This window comes from Clavelina lepadiformis, chromosome 5 (genome assembly GCF_947623445.1).
Source record: "Clavelina lepadiformis chromosome 5, kaClaLepa1.1, whole genome shotgun sequence".
Taxonomy (NCBI): Eukaryota; Metazoa; Chordata; class Ascidiacea; order Aplousobranchia; family Clavelinidae; genus Clavelina; species Clavelina lepadiformis.
In genome coordinates, this window is record NC_135244.1 from 23030271 (window position 1) to 23052956 (window position 22686).

The following is a 22686-nucleotide window of genomic DNA, read 5'->3' on the forward strand; positions in this document are numbered from 1 at the left end:
CCGGATGAGATGGTGTGTGGTTTCCCTTGTAAGGTTGTTTTACGTCATACCCTTTTAGTATAAGGCTGCCGATTGTTTTGCGTTTATGTCAAGCGTTTGAATTATACAGAAATTGTAACATGAGATACTGATAAAGAACGGGATACGGTAAATTGTCACAGTAATTGACCTGAACTTCTGTTGCAGCTGGTGGCGAGGGACCAGGTTTTCGTTATGTCTGGACCTCATTGTTGTGTAATCGTCTATTGCGAAGTGGATTACGCAGTTTATTTATTTTGGTTAATATATTTTGGATAACATGCTTTCCAATAATTAACTTACATACAACGTGGTGCAGATATTTTTTTGATGGACTCATCTATCATTTGCAAATATTTTGTGTTTAAGTGTTTACTTTATATATTTTATAGATATGGTGCCAAAACAATTGAGTTCTATGATCCAGCCACCAAAAAATGGCAAGTATCGACCAACATGGACAGAGAACGATCTGGTCTTTGCGTTCTTTCTATCTGAAGTTTTGTTACATTTTGATTTCCACATCCGGATATGTTTGACATTTTATTTACGAATTTAATTTAATTCGTGATTCGTCGAAATATCTTTTATCTTCATTGTTTTATTTGCCAATTTCAATCAGTAATCGTCTGGCATTTGATTATGACTTCATAAAAACGATCATTTTTAAATTTGATGTTTTGTGCTTGGGAACTCTTTTACGTCGTTTCCGTCAGCTTAAAATTTTTGATCAAATTCCTCACCTTAAACTACTTGTTTCGTACAAAAGAATATTTGATTTCAATTAAATGTATTTCCTGCTCTTATCGTCTGTCGTTTCAATTTATAAATTTTATTCCAGTATATCTTTATATTTCCATCTATACATTGGCCCTCTACCTTGGTTGTCTCAAAAATGAAATTGATTTAAATATGGGTTCATTTCTTGTTGACATTGATCGAATATTTTCATTTTAATACGAAGACTATTTAGTTTTCGTTTTTAACCCTTATTATAATTTTCATTATTTCAGAAGATTATTTCATTTTCCTTTTGTTAATCCTTATTACTATCTCAAACGTTTACCTGTTATTAGTTGTTTGAATAACGTGGCCTTATTTTCTTTAGTTTAATTTTTTCGATTCTGTGTGGGTTGTTAGTTTTATGAACCGTATGATTGTGATTTTTCTAATAATTTAGCATCGACCTTATTAATAAAATGAAAATTTACACCTGGACATCATACACGTCAACTGTAGTTCAGCACTTTAAAAATGTCAAAAGTTATACTTAACCAATTTAATACAGTACCCATGCATGTAAAGGCATCTGCTTTATAATAAAAACCCATTAGCATTCATAGCATCAATCATCAATAGCGTTTATTGTTACGTCACGAGTCCTTGAGAATGAAATCCTTTTCCATTACTTTTATGGGAATAGTCGGAATTCCACTTGAGGCATCACAACATTGCCTGTGAGGAAAAATCAATTGTCATGAAAATCTTACAGAATGACGTCTGGTAATCATATTTATGCCTCAAATTGTACCAAGTAATGTCAAGTCTACAGTGAGACGTTTTTTACTTCTTATAACTAGGAATTTGCAGAGATAACTGTTCCACAAACCCTGACGTCATAATCGTATTGCAGGGGCTTTTCTAATGGATCTCGTGTCTTCGTTTGTGCACAATTTTGAAAATTGTAAAACGGTTGGAAGGCCTGGATGCGAACTGTACAGAACCTAAATAGTCTTTCACGAAATTCGCTACGAGTTCCTGAATTTGACTGTCTCTTTTGGTATGACAACCGAATTAGAATTTGCTATTACAAACATAGGAATTTTCAAATAGGAATTTTTAAATGCTGGCTACTCTAGCTGTAACTTGTAACTTGGGGGCGGTGCACATGCGGCGCCTCTGACGGGAAGTGACCAAAAACACTTAACAAAAGCACAGAACACATATATATTGTTGGCAACAATATTGTAAACGGAGAACGTGGCGGAGAGAATTTTACAGTATTTCATTTCGCAGTAGCAATTTAGTTTTTCAACAAAGTGAAAGAAAAAGAAAAATGTTTTCCAAGAAAAAAAAGGAAAAAAAATGCAAAGTCGTATTTCAAAATTCAGATTGACTATTTTGTCGTAAGTAACGCAGCCTGTAGTTCAAGGTAGGTTGTTAGGTTAGGATAAAGGCAATGTAAGAAGTTGATTTTAGCTATTTACGGTTTTATTGGATTTAGATTAGAAGATAAATTTAGGCTACTATGTTAAAAAATTTAATTTAAGTTAACAAGAAACTGTGAAAAATATCTTTGAACGTACAATTCTTTCCAGTGAATTAGTGACACCTTCAAAATTGTATAACATTTTCATCTCACGTAAGGGGTAAATTTAGACTATTAAGTGGCTTGGTTCCCACTTTAAGGCTTATTTAAGTCGAGCTTATTTAAGCTAGCATTTGCAACCCGGTCTGCAGAGTATGGTAGTTTTCGCCGAGATCTTAGGTGTGCAGAAGCAAAGTTTCGGTGTGGAGGTGTGCAAGGAAGCAGCTGTTGTGTGCTGGAGAGAATCGAGAAAGAATCTGAGTTTCCCGACTTTTAAAAAACATCGTTTTTAAGACATTACAGTACAAATCGAAGCATGAATAAGTGTCTTCTTTTTTCTTTTTTCTTGATTTTTTGAATGCACCCTGGAAACTTAGTGATGATTCCTCATCGCTCAAACCTCATCCTCTACTGAGATTGCGTTTATGTAAGTTCCAGGAATCGCACACTTTTTTATTTGTTCTTTTAACAGACCAAAGAGCGAAAAAATGGCTACAAAATTTGCTTAATGCGTGCGGTTACAATATTTCTTCTGTATATTACTGCATATTTGTCGCTGTTTATGCTCTGAGTACTTGCGAGTTGAGAAGATAATTTGATAACAAGCATTCTGTGGACAACAGAAGTTAATATTCATCAGTTATAAGCAGGGTTGCCATCAGTCTCAACTCAAAAATAAGCACGACTAGGAAACGAAAGACGAATATCACCTTAAAAAATGCACAACAGGAGAAAGCAACCAATGTTCCTATCAAAAAAACAAACAAAAAAACGAGACACTATCTGCATGTTTTTAAATTTTGTATCTCTTTGGTACAAAATGGTATACTAAAGGTGTCAAAATGCCCAAAATACGAACCTCTGCCCTAAAAATAAGACGAAAATAAGGACGCAAGTGAAAATAAGGACATTTCTTAGAAAAAAGGAAAAAAACATTTTCTAAGACAAGGACCTTCAAAATAAGGACAAATCTTAGAAATAAGGACGGTATGGCAACCCTGGTTATAAGAGCGATTTATGTAATTACTTCTTCAAGGCTTGAAATGAATTATGCTCGCACCTGCAGTAGCAGCTTTATGCAAATCCAGTTCCACATCGCTAAAATCAACAACCTGGCGACCGCAGTGTTTGTAAGGTAGAAACCTGTATTCTTATTCGCATATTTTACTTGATATCGTTCATTGTTACGTCACAGGTCCACTTTACAACGCACGGAAATGCACATTGTTGCTTTTGTCTTTCATTTTTTCTGTTGGTTTAGCTTGTTTTTATGTGAAACTTTGTTTTCTTTTGAAACTCCTCACACAAATGACTGTCAATAAGTAGAGGTTATTATAAAGTTCAGAGACCGCCGCCAGAAAACTGTTTCAATCGTGAGTTTATCTGAATACAAACTACAGTAGATGTGTAGTAGATACAACTCGTGCAAGGATTACTGCAGTTGTTACTTTGCATAGAGTCAAAACAATCCCTTTGATTGAGAAATGGTTTTGAGAGACTGCGAAATGTTCCTCACTGACACCAACCGAGGGAAAAACCCTCAACTGAATCACGCCAGTAAGCAATCACCTTCAAAAGAATAAAATGCGATTTTTGGTGTGAAAGTCTGCAATTCGTCAATATTGAGGAGCACAAGGAGAAAAAAATAAAGGTTAGGACGTCATATTAATTTATATTACATAAAATATATATAAATAAATAAAAAGTGAATCTACATGTATTTGTATAAAAGTGAAAGCAAATCTTTTTATTGTACTTGTATTTTAGAAATTATTGAACGAAAAAAAAGCTTTCAACTCTGATCTCTCACTCAAATGCTCACTTTAATCACTCACTCACTAACATATTTCCTCATTTTTTCTACAGCGTCCATTGCATTTGACCTAAACAATGCGCTCCTCCAGGTTAAGCTGAAGGAGAAAAGCAGAAAAGAATTACTTAAAAGATGACTGCAACTGCTGCCCACATGTAGCATTTAAACCCTGGGATAGTTTGCCCTACTTGGTACTTAAAGAAGAGGTAGATTAGGTAAAAGACTCCTTAGAGATGTAAGGTAAGTAAATGTTAAACTGAAATAAATTGATTGCTTCTTTTAGATAACTTTAATTTTTGTCGATACAGTAACTGCAAACATTGAGTTTGGGAAGACAATCCCGGGGAGGAGATCAGAATGGGCCATGTAGATTTTCTCATGGCTTTTATGATCATGGAAAAAATCCCCACTGACAAGTTCGGTCCATTAGAGAAACTACAGTACGGTCACTGGACTGGAAAAAGATGCTCACGTTGATTGTTTGCGAGAGTCACGATACTTTGCTTGCATGAAATTTGAACCATTTAAGAATTTTTTCGTTTTTTTAATGCAGGTAAAAAGCCCCACAGCCTATTCCAAGTTTGACATGATGTCTATCATCGTGTCAGCTTGTATAAAAAAGGGAATTGGCAAACTTGTCCAGTTCATTGATGAAAACTACGAGTTTGTATTCCCCATAATTGGATGAGGCTGACAAGTTCAGATGCTGCAAAGGCATTGCAACAAATTTGTAAAATGGCCGAAGGTAGCAGAAAATTTACTGTGCATCTTGGTTGCGCTGTGCAACAGCAGAAACGGGCAAAAGTTTAGTTCAAATTATTAATCTAAATCTTACCTTCCATGATATGATTATCGGTGTTTTTAATTATCGCTAATGGCCTTCAATGAACGTGACATCAGACTCGGTGCTTTCCTAAGTTACTTAGTCTAGCTTAAGCTGTCTGGAATGAAATGCCCGTGAAAAAACAAACATAATTGTATCCACCAAAATATTTCTAAACGTGATATGCAAGTCAAGTGAGTTTTGCTGTGTAACCAATTACGTAACAGCTGTAAACAGTGTCTTGTTTGGAGTACGCGCACTTTTCGTACTCGCAGATTCTATGAAACAACCCGGGTCTCTACAGAACACACACTTTTGCATCGCCCAATAAACGACGTTTTGATTTGAGTCACGTTATAGCACCAGTTTAGCCGCCTGTGAAGCTGGGATGAGCATGCCTCTTCAAGAGTCATGATTTATAGGAGTTACTAAAGATGCAACAGCGACTTCAACCGTATTAAAACTTTTCGATACGTTACAAGTTGAACATTTCAAAATTTTTTTGTCACGTTTGTAAAAAGCAGAACAAACAAAAATGTTGTATTGAAAATTTTTGCTACGATAAATAGTTATGATTTACCTTTCCCACAACGCAAACGTTTTCTGTTTATGAGAAAATTTGATGTTTTATAAAATGAAATAAACAGGGGAAGCAAAATTGAAATCCCTGACTGGTCAGATCTTTTTGATTTGCATTGTTTTTTGCCAAGCTGTGAGCTGTCGGTTTGCTGAATCAATGGGAATTTCCCAGATTTATGCCTTGTGACAATTTGTTGGGAAATCTTAAATCGACTGTAATTCATCTTAAGTAGCATTTAGCACACAGACTTTACAAAACATAACCAAAAACTGTGTTGCGGTCTAAAAATTGCTATAAAAATAAACAAAAATATGTGGAAAGGTGTAATTAATTATCAATCTGTCCAAATTACCGCGATGGTACTTCAGCACAAAATTAACCAACAAATTCGAAATGATGCAAATGATGGACATTACAAGTAATTTTAAGATTGTGTTTGACAAGATCTACTAGGCTACTACGGTCTTAAAATATAACAATTTTTTGTCAATGTGAAATTTCCTTTCCTTAACAAAATATTTAAAGACTAATCCTTTAAAGCATGGCAGAGATAACTGCGTTACTCAAGCCTTTCATTGGCTACGGTGAGACCTAGGCTATTTTCGTTGGAACACTTATAAAGTTCTTCATTATGCAAGAATAAAACACTGGGTTAGTTTACAGTCTCAGGTTAAGCCAAAGTATTAAAGTTGTTTGTAAAGCATAATAACCATTAAAATCGGTAAACAGCGGTTGCTGTGTATAGGATGTTTTTAGGATGATGTATAGGATGGCTTTTTCACAATTATGGACGAGAATTCCCTATGTTTGATATGTTTTGTTTATATAACAAACCAACTGGACTAATGTTGTTGGTTGGCTTTATCCATTTAGCATTAACGATTGAATGAGTTTCCATGAAAATTCATCTGGCCCACGAAATTTTTCGATAAGCTGTTAGATAAATCTATGTAAGTCACTGGAGAAAATTGAATAAATGTACATATAGCTAGCCATTGCACACTTGAGTTAGCGGTTTACATGCCTGAGATTTTGTCAAATCCTGCCTTGAAATACAGACCGGTTAATAGCAGATAAACAAAGAATCAAAGCTTCAGTGCCAGTTATCACGCCAAAGTTTGTGTCTTCGCACGCATAATTTCATGTCTAAATGCTGACCATTGTGGCTGGATAGAATGATAAATTGTACACAAACAGTGAGCAGAAAACAGTAAAGCAAAGTCGAACCTATTCCCGAACTCTAACACACAATTCAAATACAGTTAACATTTAGTTGTGTCCCAAATTGTCTGTACAGTGCCAATAGAAAAAGTTTTGTTCGCAAAGTGCAAATATTGGCTCAGAGTAAAAACGAAAGTGATAAATAAGCCAGACAATGTAAGCTTTTAATGCCGTCGTTATGTCAACAATAAAACCACCAGGTATCAGGCAACATTCGCTGAGGCAAGTCATGATTTACAATGAGAAAATATTTGCTGCGCTTGTAAAGGTTTTCATTTTTATAACAACCTCATTCTCACTTGTGCTTGATGATATCTGTTGGTCGGTTTGGCAAACGTAAGCTTTGAAGTTTTATGTTAATACTGTGCTTTAAACTGTTGCAGGTTGTTTTTTTAAACACTTGGCTTTAGCTTAACTATTTTATTGTTAGTTGCTTGTTTCAAACTAGAAAGATGGAATTCAACAACAACCATGCCGCTGAAATACTCAATAACTTGAATAAGTAAGTTGTTAATTTTAATCTGTGCTCATTTACAAAAGTTTGTGTGAAATATTCAACTTCACAAAATGTTTTATTTATTTTGAAATTATTTGTTATTGAATTGTAAACTAACATTTTTACATATCATAGTTACGGCTGACGTAATAAGTAAAACTATTATGGCTAATAATGGTTTTAAAGTATTTGACTCCATACTTTGTCTTATATTGTCATGACTTGATTATAGTCGTGAACCATTATAGTCCATATTTTAATTTATTTGCCATCTGTTTCATTGATCAGTTGTGTGTAAACAAATCACCACCATAGAAAGATCCATGCTGTAAATTGATTGAGCCAGAACCAGTTGTTATGCCCCACCCAGATACAGACAGACTCTGGACAAGTAGAAACTTATTTAATGCAATGAATAGGTTTAATATTAATGAATGCAAGGGACGGTGTCCTGCAGTGACTTCAAACTTCGTGGCTCATAGTTTCGGTTTATGTAATTTTTTTGCTTGGCGCAGAACCCACCATTGTTGTGATTCCCTTTTGCACAGCATGAGGCCACATGTGCTCTAACAAGCCAATGTGATGTCACAGAGGAAATTAAAGCATACGTTTATTTTTGCTTGATTTTATGTCTTCTATATGACTTAGGAGTGTGAATCGTAGCATATTAGAGCATCGAAAGCCTGCAAGGCCGGATCTCTGTTTCAGGGATTATTTCCTGTATAACAGATATCGCATATAACGTATGAATATCGCTTGTCCCAACTTGCCTGTTGTATGCAAGGTCTACTGTAGTTCACCTCACCACTCACCAAATCGACAAGTGTCATAAACGGGGTCATGTGTACTGTGACTAGACATCTGCGTTTCACACATTTGGAACCACTCAAAACTTCTAGTTTCAGCAAAAATCCCGCAATGATACTGAGATACTCAGAACACTATACCTAGACACTCAAGATAGACAGATACTCGTAAAGCCAAGACACTCATTCCCAATCTTGGTCACACTGCAACTGTTGGAACCAGTTGAAAATAAGGCATCAGTTCGAGTCTCTTTCTCTTTCAAACAACAATAGATAAAGAAAGGGCAGGAAGGACATGACCAGACTTTGCAGCTTCATGACCGACGCTGACTCCCACCACACCAAACTATCGCTGCCAGGATGACTTGGTTATCGCTTAACCACCTGTGAACCGGAATTGCTGAACTCAACTCAATACAACTTGGGAATAGCAAATTTTGTGACTTGTTGCTTGTGAGTACAAATTGCGTGTGGCACCAATTGAGTGGAGTGCGGAGGAGTAAACAGCAGATCATGTTATATGTACAATGTTGTCTAAGTGCAAGGATGACCTGGCAACTATGCATTTGGCAAAGAACTGAGAATTCGTGAAGAAGACCATTTGTATAGACTTAATTACTTTATCAGTTTATCTCCAGGAATGAATATTAAAGGTCTGTAAATCTAAAAAACAGTGTCGGCATCCTTCCATCTTAACAACAGGGAAACAAATCATGAAGGTAAAGTTTACATCAATACCATGCCTGTGCCTTTTGTCCTGTCCCCAAATACCTTGGGCAGATTGCTCAACTACCGCCAACACTTTGAGTAATTACGTAGGAAAATTTCACCCCATGCCTCCTTGATAAAATGACTGGTGACCTCAGATTGGGGCTGCTACCATTTGCACAACGACTCAATCTAGTCTTTTCCACTGCCGAGTATTGCGCACCTACCTGGTGTTACAGCACACACACATCCATCAGATTGACACTGTCATAAACGGCGCGTACTATGACTAGATATCTGCAACCCACTCTATGGGAATACCCATACCATTCCATTCATTTCATTTAACTTCGGTTAAGGGCCTGTAGGACCATTTTGAGCAGTTTTGAAACGGCAACACGGCGATTGTGACGAAGGTCTCATGCAAGACGTCATTATAGAAAACGTATAAATGGTTCCGGTCCAGTGCACATGTGACCTTAATTTGTGATGGTTTTTTGTTGTTATGGCGTTTGCTGAGTGTAGGTTCAGGCTAAAGTTGACGTTTTGTGTTGGTTCAAAATTAAAGCATTTTGGCTGATTTTTTGAAAAAATATAAGGAAAAAAGTTGTTAAAAAGTTGAAGCATTTGGTGTGAGAATTCCAGATACGAGAATTTGCCCAAAATACTGCATTAAGTCCTTTTATCCTACATCTCGGCGGATACAAAAACTCAGCGAGGTGACCGGGCTTGTTTAGAAGCAAATTCAAATTGAAAAATATTACTTTGCATTGTTTAAGATAGGGAGTTGGATGGGCCTACAGCCCCTTAACGTTCCATTCATTAACCATTTGTGAACTGGTGTCACCAAACTTGATACAAATTGGGAGTGGAAAAACTTTTGGCTAGTGAGTGTGGCACCAACTGAGTATGGCACGGAGGAGTAAGTTACAGACCATGTTATATCTAATTTTATTTTCTACCATGCTTCTCAGTTTCCATGGAATACATCGCCTGCGAGTTTGGGATGACAGCACGACCCAGTGGCTGCTTGACTCATGCGACTGGCTTACTCCCATCTTTCATTTGAGAAATTTTCCGTTTGCTATTTAAAGATTTGGGCAGAACCAGGATATTAAACCTTATGCCTATGATCACTACACACTGCCTGCCATAACAAAGTCTCTACTCTAATGTGATGACGTGCTAATATGTCTTTGATTGTGATTACTGTAATGGTTGATATATGTCACAATTTTGCTACGTTGCTGCCAAAGTAAAAGTTGTTTAGTGTTTCATGATCTATATGTTATAAAGGGAAAGAACAACAACAAAGGACTTCTGCGATTTCACAATAAAAGCTGGAGGAAAACAATTTCCTGTTCACAAATGTGTGGTTGGTTCATTCTCGGAATATTTCAAGAAAATGTTTACTACAAAGGTGGAATGGATTAAATTTTTACTAATTTACTATTTCACAAAACTTTTGAAGTATTTACTGTTTTTTTTTTGTTCTTTGTAGATGAGAGAAAGTTATTTGAATGAAGGAAGCGTTAAAGAAGTCAGTGGTCCAACAATGGCATCGATCATTAACTTCATATACACTTCATGCATAATCCTCACTCATGACAATGTATATGATGTACTGGAAGCAGCAGAATATCTACGCATTACAAGTAACTGTTATTACTGCAGCTGATTTGTGATACTTGTTGATATAACGCTGTGCATAAAGGTTGCTGGTTTTCAGTTTCACATAAAAGTAACTTAAATTTTGGACAGTTTATGTGCAACTGTGCAAAGTCTGAATTTTTTTTCTGTTAAAAAATGTTTTTAAGTAAAATGCGGTTAATACCTCCCAAACCCAGAACCTTTAATACTCACCACCAACCTATTTTCGGATGTAATAAGCAGTGGTTGCAATAACTTATTTTTCATAAAACTGCAACTAAACGACTCCCTAAGGGTCAAAATACAATCAGTGTATTGTTCTGTATTTAAGCAACATGGAGTCCAGAATGATCAAGACACTTTGGCTGCAATAAGAAGATTGTTTCAGTTGCAAAAACAAATTCTTTTTCGATACCTACTAGTGCTATGTTGTAATGCTCTTGGGCAAGACATTAATGACGTTTGTTCTTGTGCAGTAGACCTGGTGACCAATTCAAAATTCGAGTTTTACGATATAAAAAATTAAAACACTAAATAAAAATGTATGTTTATCAAAACTTGCACAACAGCTAGCTCAGTAACCGGGACTCAAGCGATGAGGAATCATCGCCGAGTTAAAATTGTGGAAAGACTTTCCTCAGTCTGAGGATAAAGATTATCATACTACACTATTTGTCCTGGATCTGCCATTGTTTCTTCACAATAATAAAGCCCATTTACTCACATAAAAATTTCATTCATAATATGCCGTTATTTGCCTGCCAATGGGAATCAAAAGTGGGTGTATTAGGCAGTGGCTGGATGTATTAACCCGGGTTTTTATAATGGAGGATTTATAGGAAATTTCATTCCCAGAAATACGGATGTAACAACAAGTTGGTTTTATAACCAAATAACTGTGGTCCTTTGTATAAATTGACTAGATTCTTCTGTAATATATGGGATTTTTGATGTAATACTGCAATGTCTAAATGAGCAAGAAATCTTTTCTATATTGTATAGATGAAGAATGCAGTAGTTTTATCATACATATGTTTTCTTTGTAATATAAAAAAAAATTGTTTGATCATATGAAAAAAAAAACTCGATAAAAAAAAAATGATTCTATCATATGTAATATAGCAAGCTCGAATTGGTGTAAAAAATGGGTGACTTTTAACAGAAATTATATCGAAGTTAAGTGATAGGTTTTATCCCTAAATAAATCGGAAAATTTTTTAAGGTCTGAAGGAATACTGCACGACATTTTTTAAAGCATCTCTCAATGGAGAAAATTGTTTGAAAATTCGATGTTATTCAAACCGATACAACATGGGTGATCTGGTTCAAGTAGCTGAAACTTTCATTTCTAAAAATCTCGGAGCAGTTTTGAAAAGTGCAGATTTTCTTCAGTTTGGTGTTGATGACGTCAAGGCTATGCTGAAGTTGGAAAGTGCTGAAGTAAACTTAGAATGTGTTTGTCTCATAGAGATTTTTATACAGTATCTAAATAAAACGTTTTGTTTTGATAGTTCTTACATCATTGTGTGAAATGTTGTAATTGCAAGAAGCTAATTGTAATACATACTTTCATGTTATAAATACACTACGGCATATTAATTACATTTCCAGAAATTGTTCATTACCTCGTGCGTTATTTATAAGTGAATGTGCAATACTAAAGTTGTTCATTTTTAGACAAAGCATTTGATGTAGGCTGGCTCATATATGCATGAATGGCCTTGAATGTTTGTTGCCAGGTTTTGCAAGATACTTCTTTTCTCGAATAAGATTACGCGATTTAAATTTCAAACATTGCTGTCAGTTAATTTAATTTCGCTATTAAGTTAAGACATTAAATCAAAAAATTAAATGTCGTTGTTCATACCATGTACAGTGTTTTGTTTCTTCAAACATTTTTTAATCATTCTTAGCTTTAACATACATCACGTCATCTATTTGGGATAAAATAAAAGTACCTATGATGTCACCACAGCCTTGATTAAATTTCAGGATTCGATCGATGAGGACAAGTACAGGAGTGCAGTTGCTTGGGCACTTCATCATTTGGATGATAGACGGAGAGACTTCAGGGATTTGTTTCATCTCATTCAACTGGAAAATTTATCTAAAGATTTTTTGATAAAAGTTGTTCAAAAGGAGGTAACTTGCTGATAGTTTTGAACACGTTGCTTATTTCTTTGCATGATCATGCATCGCCAAGTTTTGTGTCAACTTTTGAAAGAAATTAAAAATTGTTTAAGGTTTAACATGTAGTACTCCTGCCTTATGTTATGGGTCAATGTTGAAGAATTTAAGTTTAAAAATGTTTTTGTTTGCAAAAATCCGCCCATAACAAAATAGACTTTCCTAATTAGTAGGCTAAACTGCCAACATTGATTCAATTTTAATGATTTAGAAACTGGTTTGCAACTCCACGGATTGCATGCAACTTCTTGTTACATCACTCGTCTTTCGAATATCTGACACCCCAGCTTGTAAGGCAATACCAGGTGAAAGAGTGGTTAATAACTTAAATTGTTTTTACATGTTGATCTTCTTAAAATAACATTGAGCTGTTGAACCAATAATATTTAACATAAAACACTACATGGACCAGGATGGTAATATTTAAGCAAATAGCGATACTAGCAACAGTAGCAGTAGATTTGACAAATGACTTTGTATGATGTAACAATGCTTACAACCAAATACTGCAATATGCATTTTGATCGAGTTTTGCGTCTTATCCTTGAGTTTAATCCTTAGTGCCATCATGCCTTTGATGTGCTGTTTCTTGTAAAAGTGTTTAGGCATTTTCATTTTGTTACGTTGCATTTATCCCTCCTAATAAATGACAGAACTTAACGTCTTAAATAAAAATCTAAACAACTCGCTTGCCACAAAAATTATCCACAGGCTGCAACCGGCCTGTATTTGCTTCATGCTGGTTGTAACGAAATCGAATATATTTTCCAGGTCAGTCTGATGAGATACTTATGATTGGTGGATTGAAATGTCCAGGAAGTGTTGCCAAGTTAAACACCAAGACAAACCAGTGGAGTAACATACCGGTATGTTTGCTTTATAATGAATTTGTTTCAAATAAGAATTGTGATTATGATGTCATACACATATACTTATTGCCACAGTATTTCGACACATAGAAATTAGTTGAAAGCATAATTTGTTCTCATGTGTCTGTGTGTTCATGGCCCAGTGTGACCCAAGATAAGATCGTTATGTTTTCTGTCAGTAACAATTTGCTCGGGCAGATTTTCCTCTTAAGTAAAAATATGATAAACTTTTATTCAGGAGATGAACAGATGAAGTTCGAACTGAAATATTTTTTCAATTTGTTTTGGTTGTAGAGCAAAGTAATCAAAGCAATTAATTATTGCACTTATTAATACAATAAGTAATTATTGCACAAATGATAAAAACGTGAAAAGCGGCGAGAATGATCGAATTTAAAAGAAAAATGTCCAAGTGAAACGACTGTGTTGAGACAAAACCATGTTGTTGCTTGCACTAGTTTAGCGGTCTCCAATCTTTTATACGGCAGTCAACCAGAAGCGAAAATGCTTTGTCTGATTTTGGTTTGGGCCTGGGCCTGAGCTTGCTTGTAGACTTTTTGGGTAAAAAGCTCTTCTTAAGGCACACTGTTAACAGCAATTTAGATGGTTTGGGAATCGAAATGCAGGATTGCTTTCAACTTACAATGGCCTAGTAATGACTTAAAAAGGTCGATTTAAGTTAATGTATTTTCGAATATGCTTTAAATATGTTTAGTAGGTCAACCTAATGTATGCCCAAGTAAGCTACCTAGCTGGCAGTTCCAATTTTTTAAAATGCGATCGAAATACCATTCGCATAGAAGAACTTCAGTTTAGTTCAGGATATGTATTATATCTCAAGGTATAATACAACTTTCTAACTAGTATACAAATCTATGTTATTTTAAGCTGACAATTAGCAAAAAGACCAAACCTAACCTATTTCAATTCACACACTGGCTTATAAGTTAATTATTATTAATAGAATGATAATATTTAATCATAGAAAGAGAATTGGGGCAGAGAGGATCATTATGATTAGTTTAATCGCTTCAATTTGTAAAAATAATAAAAGTTAAGAAGATTTTTTTACCCAACAAGTCAGGTCAAAAAGCAAGCCCATGCCCAAACCAAAATCAAAATCACACAAACTTCAGACAGCATTTTCGCTTCTGGTTGAATGCCGTATAAAAAATTGGGAGACCGCTGATTAAGTGCAAGCAACAACATAGTTTTGTGTCAACACAGTCATTTCACTAGGACACTTTTCTTTTAAATTCGATCATTCTTGCAGCTTTTCACGTTTTTAATCATTTGCGTAATAATTGCTTTGTTTTAACTGTTTTAATGATTGCAATAATTAATTGCTTTCATTATTTTGCTCTGCAACCACAATAAATTCGACAAGTGAAAGTGACAAGCAAGCTCATGCTAAAACCGAAATCAAAATCACACAAACTGACAACAGCATTTCGGTTGCTACCTCGTAGCTAAAGACAAAATAAATCATCCAATCAGAAGCATTTTTGGTTAAATGCCGTATGTCGCATACTACTAACCGGTTTCTTACAAACAAATGGTTATGCGGATCGGAAAAGCTGGTTTAAACATATAACAATGAGACCGGTACAAATTTGTTGTTACGCAAACTCAAGTCCATCATTGCACAAGTAGATCCATTCTTATACAAGTAATTGACCGTTGGTGCCCGGCAAGATGCTCATGCACATTCAAATTTTACCTCTTTATGCGAGTATTAACTTAATTGAGGCAAAATAGAATTGACAGAGAAGCAAAAAATATATTGCCAGGTTAAAATGCTTTAATTATCGCGACTAACTATTTTATTTTAAAAGCACAAAATTCATTTTCAATTGGCAATCTGCTAAGAAGAGTGAATGTTAAAGTTACGAGCTAACAAACATTCCTTGCGGTCGTGGAATGTCGTGGATTGTTGTTTCTTGATTGAATCAGTTGTTGTGAATTGTCGCTTGCAGAAAGTTTATACCTGTGTTGTTATGTGCCACTGTACAATCCTCTCAACCACATAACTTTATTGACCAGGCTATGGGCCATGATTCATTCATATTGTATTGTTACCTGCAGATAGTTTTTGTACCTAAGTCTGGCCAGGCCATCTCCATTAATAACACCATATCTAGTGTTTAGTTGATAAAGTTAGTAAATTCATTTTAGTTGATATTGACTTTATGCAATGATGTTTCATCATACAGAATACAAACATTGCTCGGATGTTTCCATCTGCTATAAATTATAATCAACAAATTTTATTGATGGGTGGTGCTAAAAGATATACTAGTACTTGCTACAACTCTGTTGAGATGTTGGACTTGAATGATGAGAATCCAAAGTGGGATAACAACTTGCCTTCTATGGGAGAAGAGCGATTTGGATTCGCATCAGCTTTATTGAATGGTAAGTTATTATGACGTGCAAGTTCAAGCTCATGCCAGTTATAGACAGTGATGCTAGACAACCGCTCGTGTAAAACAGCGTTGCACTCGCTCATCAATGAAAAAAAGCCGTTATTCGTGCTTACCTTCTTTTATAAAGAAAAGAGTGCGCTCGTGTCGTTCACGTTCCCGCTTTTTTTTGGCAATGAAAAATATTTTCACTCCGGCTCGTTTCAAGACATCAGTCGCATTAGTATGTTGCAAACATCGTATTTGCGTTGTGAAATCTGTGTCCAACGGTAAATGTAATTGCTTATCATTTATATGTTGTAAATGTCATAGGAAATTTGATGGAATAAAATACTGAAGATATGTTTCGGCCACACCTGCCGCAAACTATTAATAGATAAATAGAGTATTAAGAAGCTTCTACGATTGTAGATGCCGATGTTTAACAATTTAACATTCTTCACTTTCAAACAGTGTAGCACGTTTATTCAAATATTATTTCATTACGTTATTATGCAACCTACGTTTTGGTATGTTAAGCCCGCGAAACATCGATAACCATATTTTAATCTGCATGTACAGTCTGTGTAAACGCAATTGAAATGCGTGCGATATCTGCACTCGGGCATTAACTGATTGTATTGTGACGTAATAACAGTCGTTTGATAACTATTGTTACGACATAAGTCGAGTATGGAAAGTATGGCAGTGACATTGCTAAACTGTTGAAATGATGTCACACTGTGCATAGCCCAGGAGAAATATCACTTTTACATCTCGTAAAAAAGTAGATGACACGCTACGTCGATAAAGTTACGATAAGCAATTAAGTTTGGGAAAATGTTTGTAAGAAAATAAGTGAGATTAATAACGACCACAATAAATAACCTTTAATTACATTTCAACTTGCTTGTAACATAAAGAAGACAAAGAGACAATTTTTCTGGTGACAGCGATCGAAATAAAAACAAATTTTGCGAAATTGGAACTGAATATTAAACAATTTATTGTGATATAAACTTGCTTTGCCAATAAACAACAATGATATCACAGCATCACAATAAAACAACGCGCGCGGTAGCAGGAAAAATACGTAATTACTCACGGTCAAGTAAATCAGGAAATTAAGTTTCGAATACGTGCAACACTAATTTCAAAGATTGTATCGATTAAGTTATAAAAATAACCGTAACATGAAACAAATTAAGACACCAGGATGACAACTCGGCTCATTGGCTCGACTCGGCAACAACACGAGTGAATAACTAAAAATGAGCGACCTAGTGGCTCGGTTCCGACGTTAAAAAAGAGCGACTTTCTCTTGATCGCTCCAAAAAAATAGAAGCGCGCTCGTGCCCACCTCTGACAGACAATAATGGTGGTCTTGATGACTGTAAGACCACACAGGACTCACACTTTAGGTTTTAGACACTAACGTCAGCGTAGTTGTAACTACATCGTTCGATTTAACATTGGTGTTTGATGCAATAGAACACAAATATGTTGAGTTTTCATGTAATATGGACCAGACGAGCGCATAAATATGTTTGTTTTCATAATTGTAAATGCGAGTTCATAATTATAATCCTATAACTACTGCTGGGTAATTTTTAAATGAAAGTGACTATTTGGTCATAAGTAGATCACACATTCTGTTGTTTAAGATAATCGGTTAGGTTAGAACAATTCTTCTCAATCCATGGATCGCAACCTCCAGTGATTTGGCTGGGTCACCATGTAAGATTTGTAAGTCATGTTTCATGGGGTAGAATTATTTAAAGCGATTATTATAGCTTGAACCATAATATACGTTACGTAAAACTGAAAAGTGACAGCATTTGCCTTACCTTAGTTTGTTTGTTTTATTGCCTAATTATTACGTAACAATAGGAAGTGTCACACGCAGTAATCGTTGGACACTTGCCAACTAAAAAGCGAAATTGTTTGTGGGAAACACTGCAAAGAAGTAATATCACGTTGTCAAAGACACAATGTAGTTCACAAAATGTGTGACTGCTGTTGCTGACAAGACACTTTTATCTTTGTTGTCTTATGTATTGCTATATCGCACATTTTGGTTGTTATAGTTTTTAATAAACGAATGCGAATAACGAAGTTGATGTCTAAAATAACACATTTTAATTACGACAACCGTCACTAAGTTTCTTGGGCAAATTGCCAAACTTGCGTTCATTCATTCGAAGTACTGTAGTATATAAGGATTTGCACGATAGATATAGGTGTGGCGTATAAGCCCACTTCTGTTTTTTGGGCTCGGATAAGTGGGTTTATAGGTCTGAAGTACTTTTGGGCTTTTTACACAACAAAGTTAAAAAATCTGCTGCTAAGTGCTGGGTTATTCAAGACTTAGGACTGTTTTAGTTGAATTAAACTGCATTTTGTTAACATTGTTGCAACTTACTAGATATGAAACGTTTAGATTTGAAATTCTAGATTTTCTATCTCTATTCTCAAAACCATTAGGATTCTACTTTGACCAACCCTAGTTAGGAGAATGGGGATTTTAGTATTTAGCAATTACTTGAGGATGGTGTTAGATTTAGGTTTCTATGATATACATTTAAGTTAGATTAATAAAAAATTTTGAAAATAACTTCTAACATACGATTGTTTCCGATGAAACAGTGAAAACCATTTTAAATTTACGCCCAGCTTCAGTCTTTTCCCCGTTTATGACATCACAATATCAAGGTAGATTCAAATTTGGCGAGGATCCGTCACTGCTCTTGCCCCAGTCACTCAGCTTGTTTTTTCACGTTTTCTGATTGATCTGTTTTTATTTTTGAGTTTTGTTTGATTTTACCCAGATTTGGAACTTTTCAACAAGCGAGTCTGTGCTTTAACCACTCATTAATGTTGTGACGTAATCAACAAAGAAACAAAAACACAAAACGTTACAATAAATTCCGTTTAGACTTCATTGATCCAATAATTTTAATGTGATAGTAAGATATAACAAAATCGTTCTTGTATAAATTTTCATCTGATTATGTATGATGATTAATTGATTATATGTATGATACGTAGGTTTTGTTTATTGTGCTGGTGGTGAGAATGGCTCTGGTCGTCTATCATCTTGTGAAAGTTACAATCCTGAAGAGAGGAAATGGTCTTCAATAAGAAACATGAATAAAAAGCGGTACTTTCATGCGTCGGTCAGTGCACGAGGTGAGTTTATTATTTTGATGTTTGAGGTAAGCTTTTTTCAAAGTTGTCGAAGTAAATTGAGAGATGCCAATCACCAATCGTTCGTTTCGACATCGATAAAATCAAGCCGGCACCTGCCCGAGAACCGCAGTATACGTGAAAACAGATACTCGCGTTCTTATTCGCATATTACACTTGATAACGTTCATCGTCACGTCACAGGTCCACTTTAAAGCACAATAAAATGCACATGGTTGCTGTTTTTCTTACTCTTGCAACTCCTTGATAGTCGTTCTTACAAGCACTTGGTCCTCAGAGAAATCCAGACTTAGATATACTCCTAAAGTTTAACTAAACATAGCTGCTTGGGGTTCATCATGAACATCAAAAAGTTTGGTGGCAATAACACTTTTTACTTCTTAACGATTTTAACCGAGTTCCACTTCTCTCAAGTTTTTCCAACCCGGGCTTTCCCTAACCCAAAACACAAGTTTTTCTGCCTTTTTGTACGACACGAAACCAGGGTTATGAAATGTAAACATCTGGGTGGATGGAAGAATCCAGGAAATCTTTGGCGTTCAAAATTTTCCAACCAAAAGGCGTCGCTATATATTATTTACGCAATTTAATGTTTTGTATTAGGCGATTATTTCATCACGATAGTTAGTTTATGCAATATTTTTACTGGTAGCATGGGTATTAATTTGTATTGAGTCGTAAGCAGGAAAATAAAGAAATTTTCTAAATTTGATTAACAAGCAGAATATAACTTGGCACTTCAGACCTTTCATTTACTTAACACGAGCTTTCGCAAGCTTGAGCTCGCATGATCAGGTGGACTATAGGTTATGAATATGCAAACAAGTAATAACACACGGGCACACACAGCGCATTTTCTCCAGGGCTTACAAACAACAAAAGTTCACCATCAATTACAAATTTAAAATGCATTTACTGTACAAGCTCACACATTTATACAATCAAAATGCGTTGATCACAGAAGTTCTCTCATGTCGATGAGTATTTATGCTCAGGTTTACGTAAAGTTCATGAAAAAATTTGACAACAAAAATATTTGTTAGAGTAAAAGAAAACTGCCGAACTAATCGAATTACGCAAAACCGAATTAAACGACCTTGAAACATGAAAATATTTACAGTTTTTCCAAGATCGACAAAAATGAATTAATAAAATGAACGGAGACGAATTATTATGCAAATTCGAATGTATTACAATGATGTTGATTTTATCTTAATATTGAGTTAGTTTTCACGAAAAAGAAAACCTTTTTCTTAAAACCTTAAAAACCGGGTTTGTCTTTTATACGAGGAACCCGGGATTTGAAATCTCGCCCAGAATTGGAAACACTACTTTTCTCTCGTTTAAAAAGTAAAAATTTAAGGCGAGTTCACGCGTTCTTGACTTGACGCTGAGTTAACTTGACTCACTCATGTAAAAAGGTTGATGAAGTGTCACAAACAAAAGTGCAGAAACAAACGATGTGGTCTTTTGTGCTGGAACAATTATGCTCGAATTTCAAGCACGAGTGAGGTGCTTAATTGATTAATGGTTTATTTCGAAAGGTTTGCTTTATGCGTTTGGAGGGTGGAGTGACAATATAACAAACACAGCAGAATGTTATGATCCACGAAACGGAAAGTGGGAACATATTCCATCGATGAAAACTCGCAGAACAGGACTAACTGCTGTTGTATTAAACAACGAAATATACGGGATAGGTGAGTCTTGCTGCAAGTGCAAATATCTTTCAAATGTTTAAGGAAGTTTATGACTTGTCATGTTCTTTAAATAAATTAAATCAGGTGGATATAACGGTTCAAATCGTCTCTCTTCTGTTGAAAAATACAACCTGGACAGGAAAACATGGACTGATGTTCCATCTATGAATGAGGAACGATATGGTGGATCAGCTTGTGTAGTGGATGGCCTTATATGGGTGTTTGGAGGGTGAGTAATTATATGTACAGTATATTAAAATTATAATACATTGCTATATCATATATATTTTATATGCATTTTTTATATGCATATATTATATCATATATTATTTTAAATGCATAATATTTAATTTATATATTATATTATCATAATCTTACCTTTACTAAGAGCTTAATGTCTGATGCAGTGATTGCCAACCTGAGGTCCGTAAACCAATAGACTAGATGAAGGTGAAGGTCATGATGAGTTTTGGGAAATCAATTAAAAACATTTCATTTCATTAATTTACTCAGTTAAGCTATGGCTCTATCAGCGATAATTTTGTTGACAATTTAAAATTGTAACTTCCAGTGGTAATTTTTGTTATGTCTATGGACAATTAATTAACGTGATTAATTCTATGCTCCAGTGCACAAAGCTCAATCCAGTTCTTAGCGTGAGACCGACTGACGAGTTTATTCCACATAAGCAGTGTTGAAGCGCAGTTCTCTTAACTCATCTGTTCGTTCTTATCTTAATTTAGCCGACGTTTTTACATGAACAACATCACAATTTCTTATTAGCAAACAACTTTTTAACTGTAACTTATTGGTGGCGAGGGATCTGTATGAATACCGAACCAATTTGTTTTGTAATCGTCTATTGCGAAGTGGATTGAGTAGTTTTTTTATTATTATTAATATATTCTGGATAACTTGCTTTCCAATAATTAACTTATATACAACCTGGTACAGTTATAATTGAAGTGCTTTATACATTTTATAGGACAGGTGCCAAAACAGTTGAATTCTATGATTCAGCCGCCAACAAATGGCAAGTATCGACCAACATGGACAGAGAACGAGATTGTCCTTACGTGCTTTCCATCTGAAGTTTTGTTGGATTTTGATTTCTTCATCTGGATATGTTTGACAATTCATTTAATTTATTTCGTGATTCGTCGAAATCTTTTTATCTTCGTTATTTTATTTGGTAATTTCGATCAGTAATCGTTTGGCATTTAATTTTGACGTCATAAAAACGATCATTTTAAAATTTGATGTTTTGTGCTTGGGAAATCTTTTACGTCGTTTCCGTCGGTTTAAAATTTTTTAATCAAATTCCTCATCTTAAACTACTTCTTTTGTACAAACAAATATTTGATTTCAATAAAATGTATTTCCTCCTCTTATCGTCTGTCCTTTCAATTTATAAACTTTTTTCAAGTATAACTTTGTTCTTCCATCTATGCAATATACAAACTTTTTGAATCAAATTCCTCACCTTAAACTACTTATTTTGTACAAACGAATATTTGTTTTCAATTAAATGTAGTTCCTGCTCTTATAGTCTGTCCTTACAATTTATAAACTTTACTCCAGTATATCTTTGTATTTCGATCTGTACAAAGTCTCTCTACCTTGATTGTCTCAAAAAATGAAATTGATTTAAATATGGGCTTATATCTGGTTGGCATTGATCGAATATTTCCATTTTAACCCGAAGATTATTTCATTAGCCTTTTTTAAATCTTATTATAATTTTCTCAAACGTTTGCTTGTTATTGGTTGTTTTCCTCACATGACCTTATTCTCATTAGTTTAATCATTTGGATTCTGTGTGGGTTGTTTGTTTTATGAACCGTGTGATTGTGACTTTTCTAATTCATTGTAGCATCGACCTTATTAATAAAATGGCA

At 34.9% G+C, this 22686-nt stretch overlaps 2 protein-coding genes across 2 annotated transcripts in view; both read left to right on the top strand.

Annotated features, from left to right (window-relative positions):
- LOC143458848 (kelch-like protein 36) overlaps positions 1–1236 on the top strand; it is a 30004-nt gene extending 28768 nt beyond the window's left edge. The window contains exon 13 of the mRNA XM_076955726.1: positions 411–1236. Within this exon, the coding sequence (XP_076811841.1) occupies positions 411–516 (106 nt within the window). The 3' untranslated portion in view covers positions 517–1236. The remainder of the gene's footprint in view (positions 1–410) is intronic.
- A 5913-nt stretch (positions 1237–7149) lies between these two features.
- On the top strand, positions 7150–21197 carry LOC143459922 (kelch-like protein 12). Its single transcript, XM_076957242.1, has 11 exons — positions 7150–7265; positions 10070–10193; positions 10275–10428; positions 11646–11863; positions 12416–12565; positions 12822–12915; positions 13382–13476; positions 15693–15894; positions 18930–19070; positions 20633–20788; positions 20873–21197. The coding sequence occupies exons 1-11, from the start codon at positions 7216–7218 to the stop codon at positions 21019–21021; spliced, it is 1533 nt and encodes a 510-aa protein (XP_076813357.1). The 5' UTR covers positions 7150–7215; the 3' UTR covers positions 21022–21197.
- The last annotated feature ends 1489 nt before the right edge of the window (positions 21198–22686 follow it).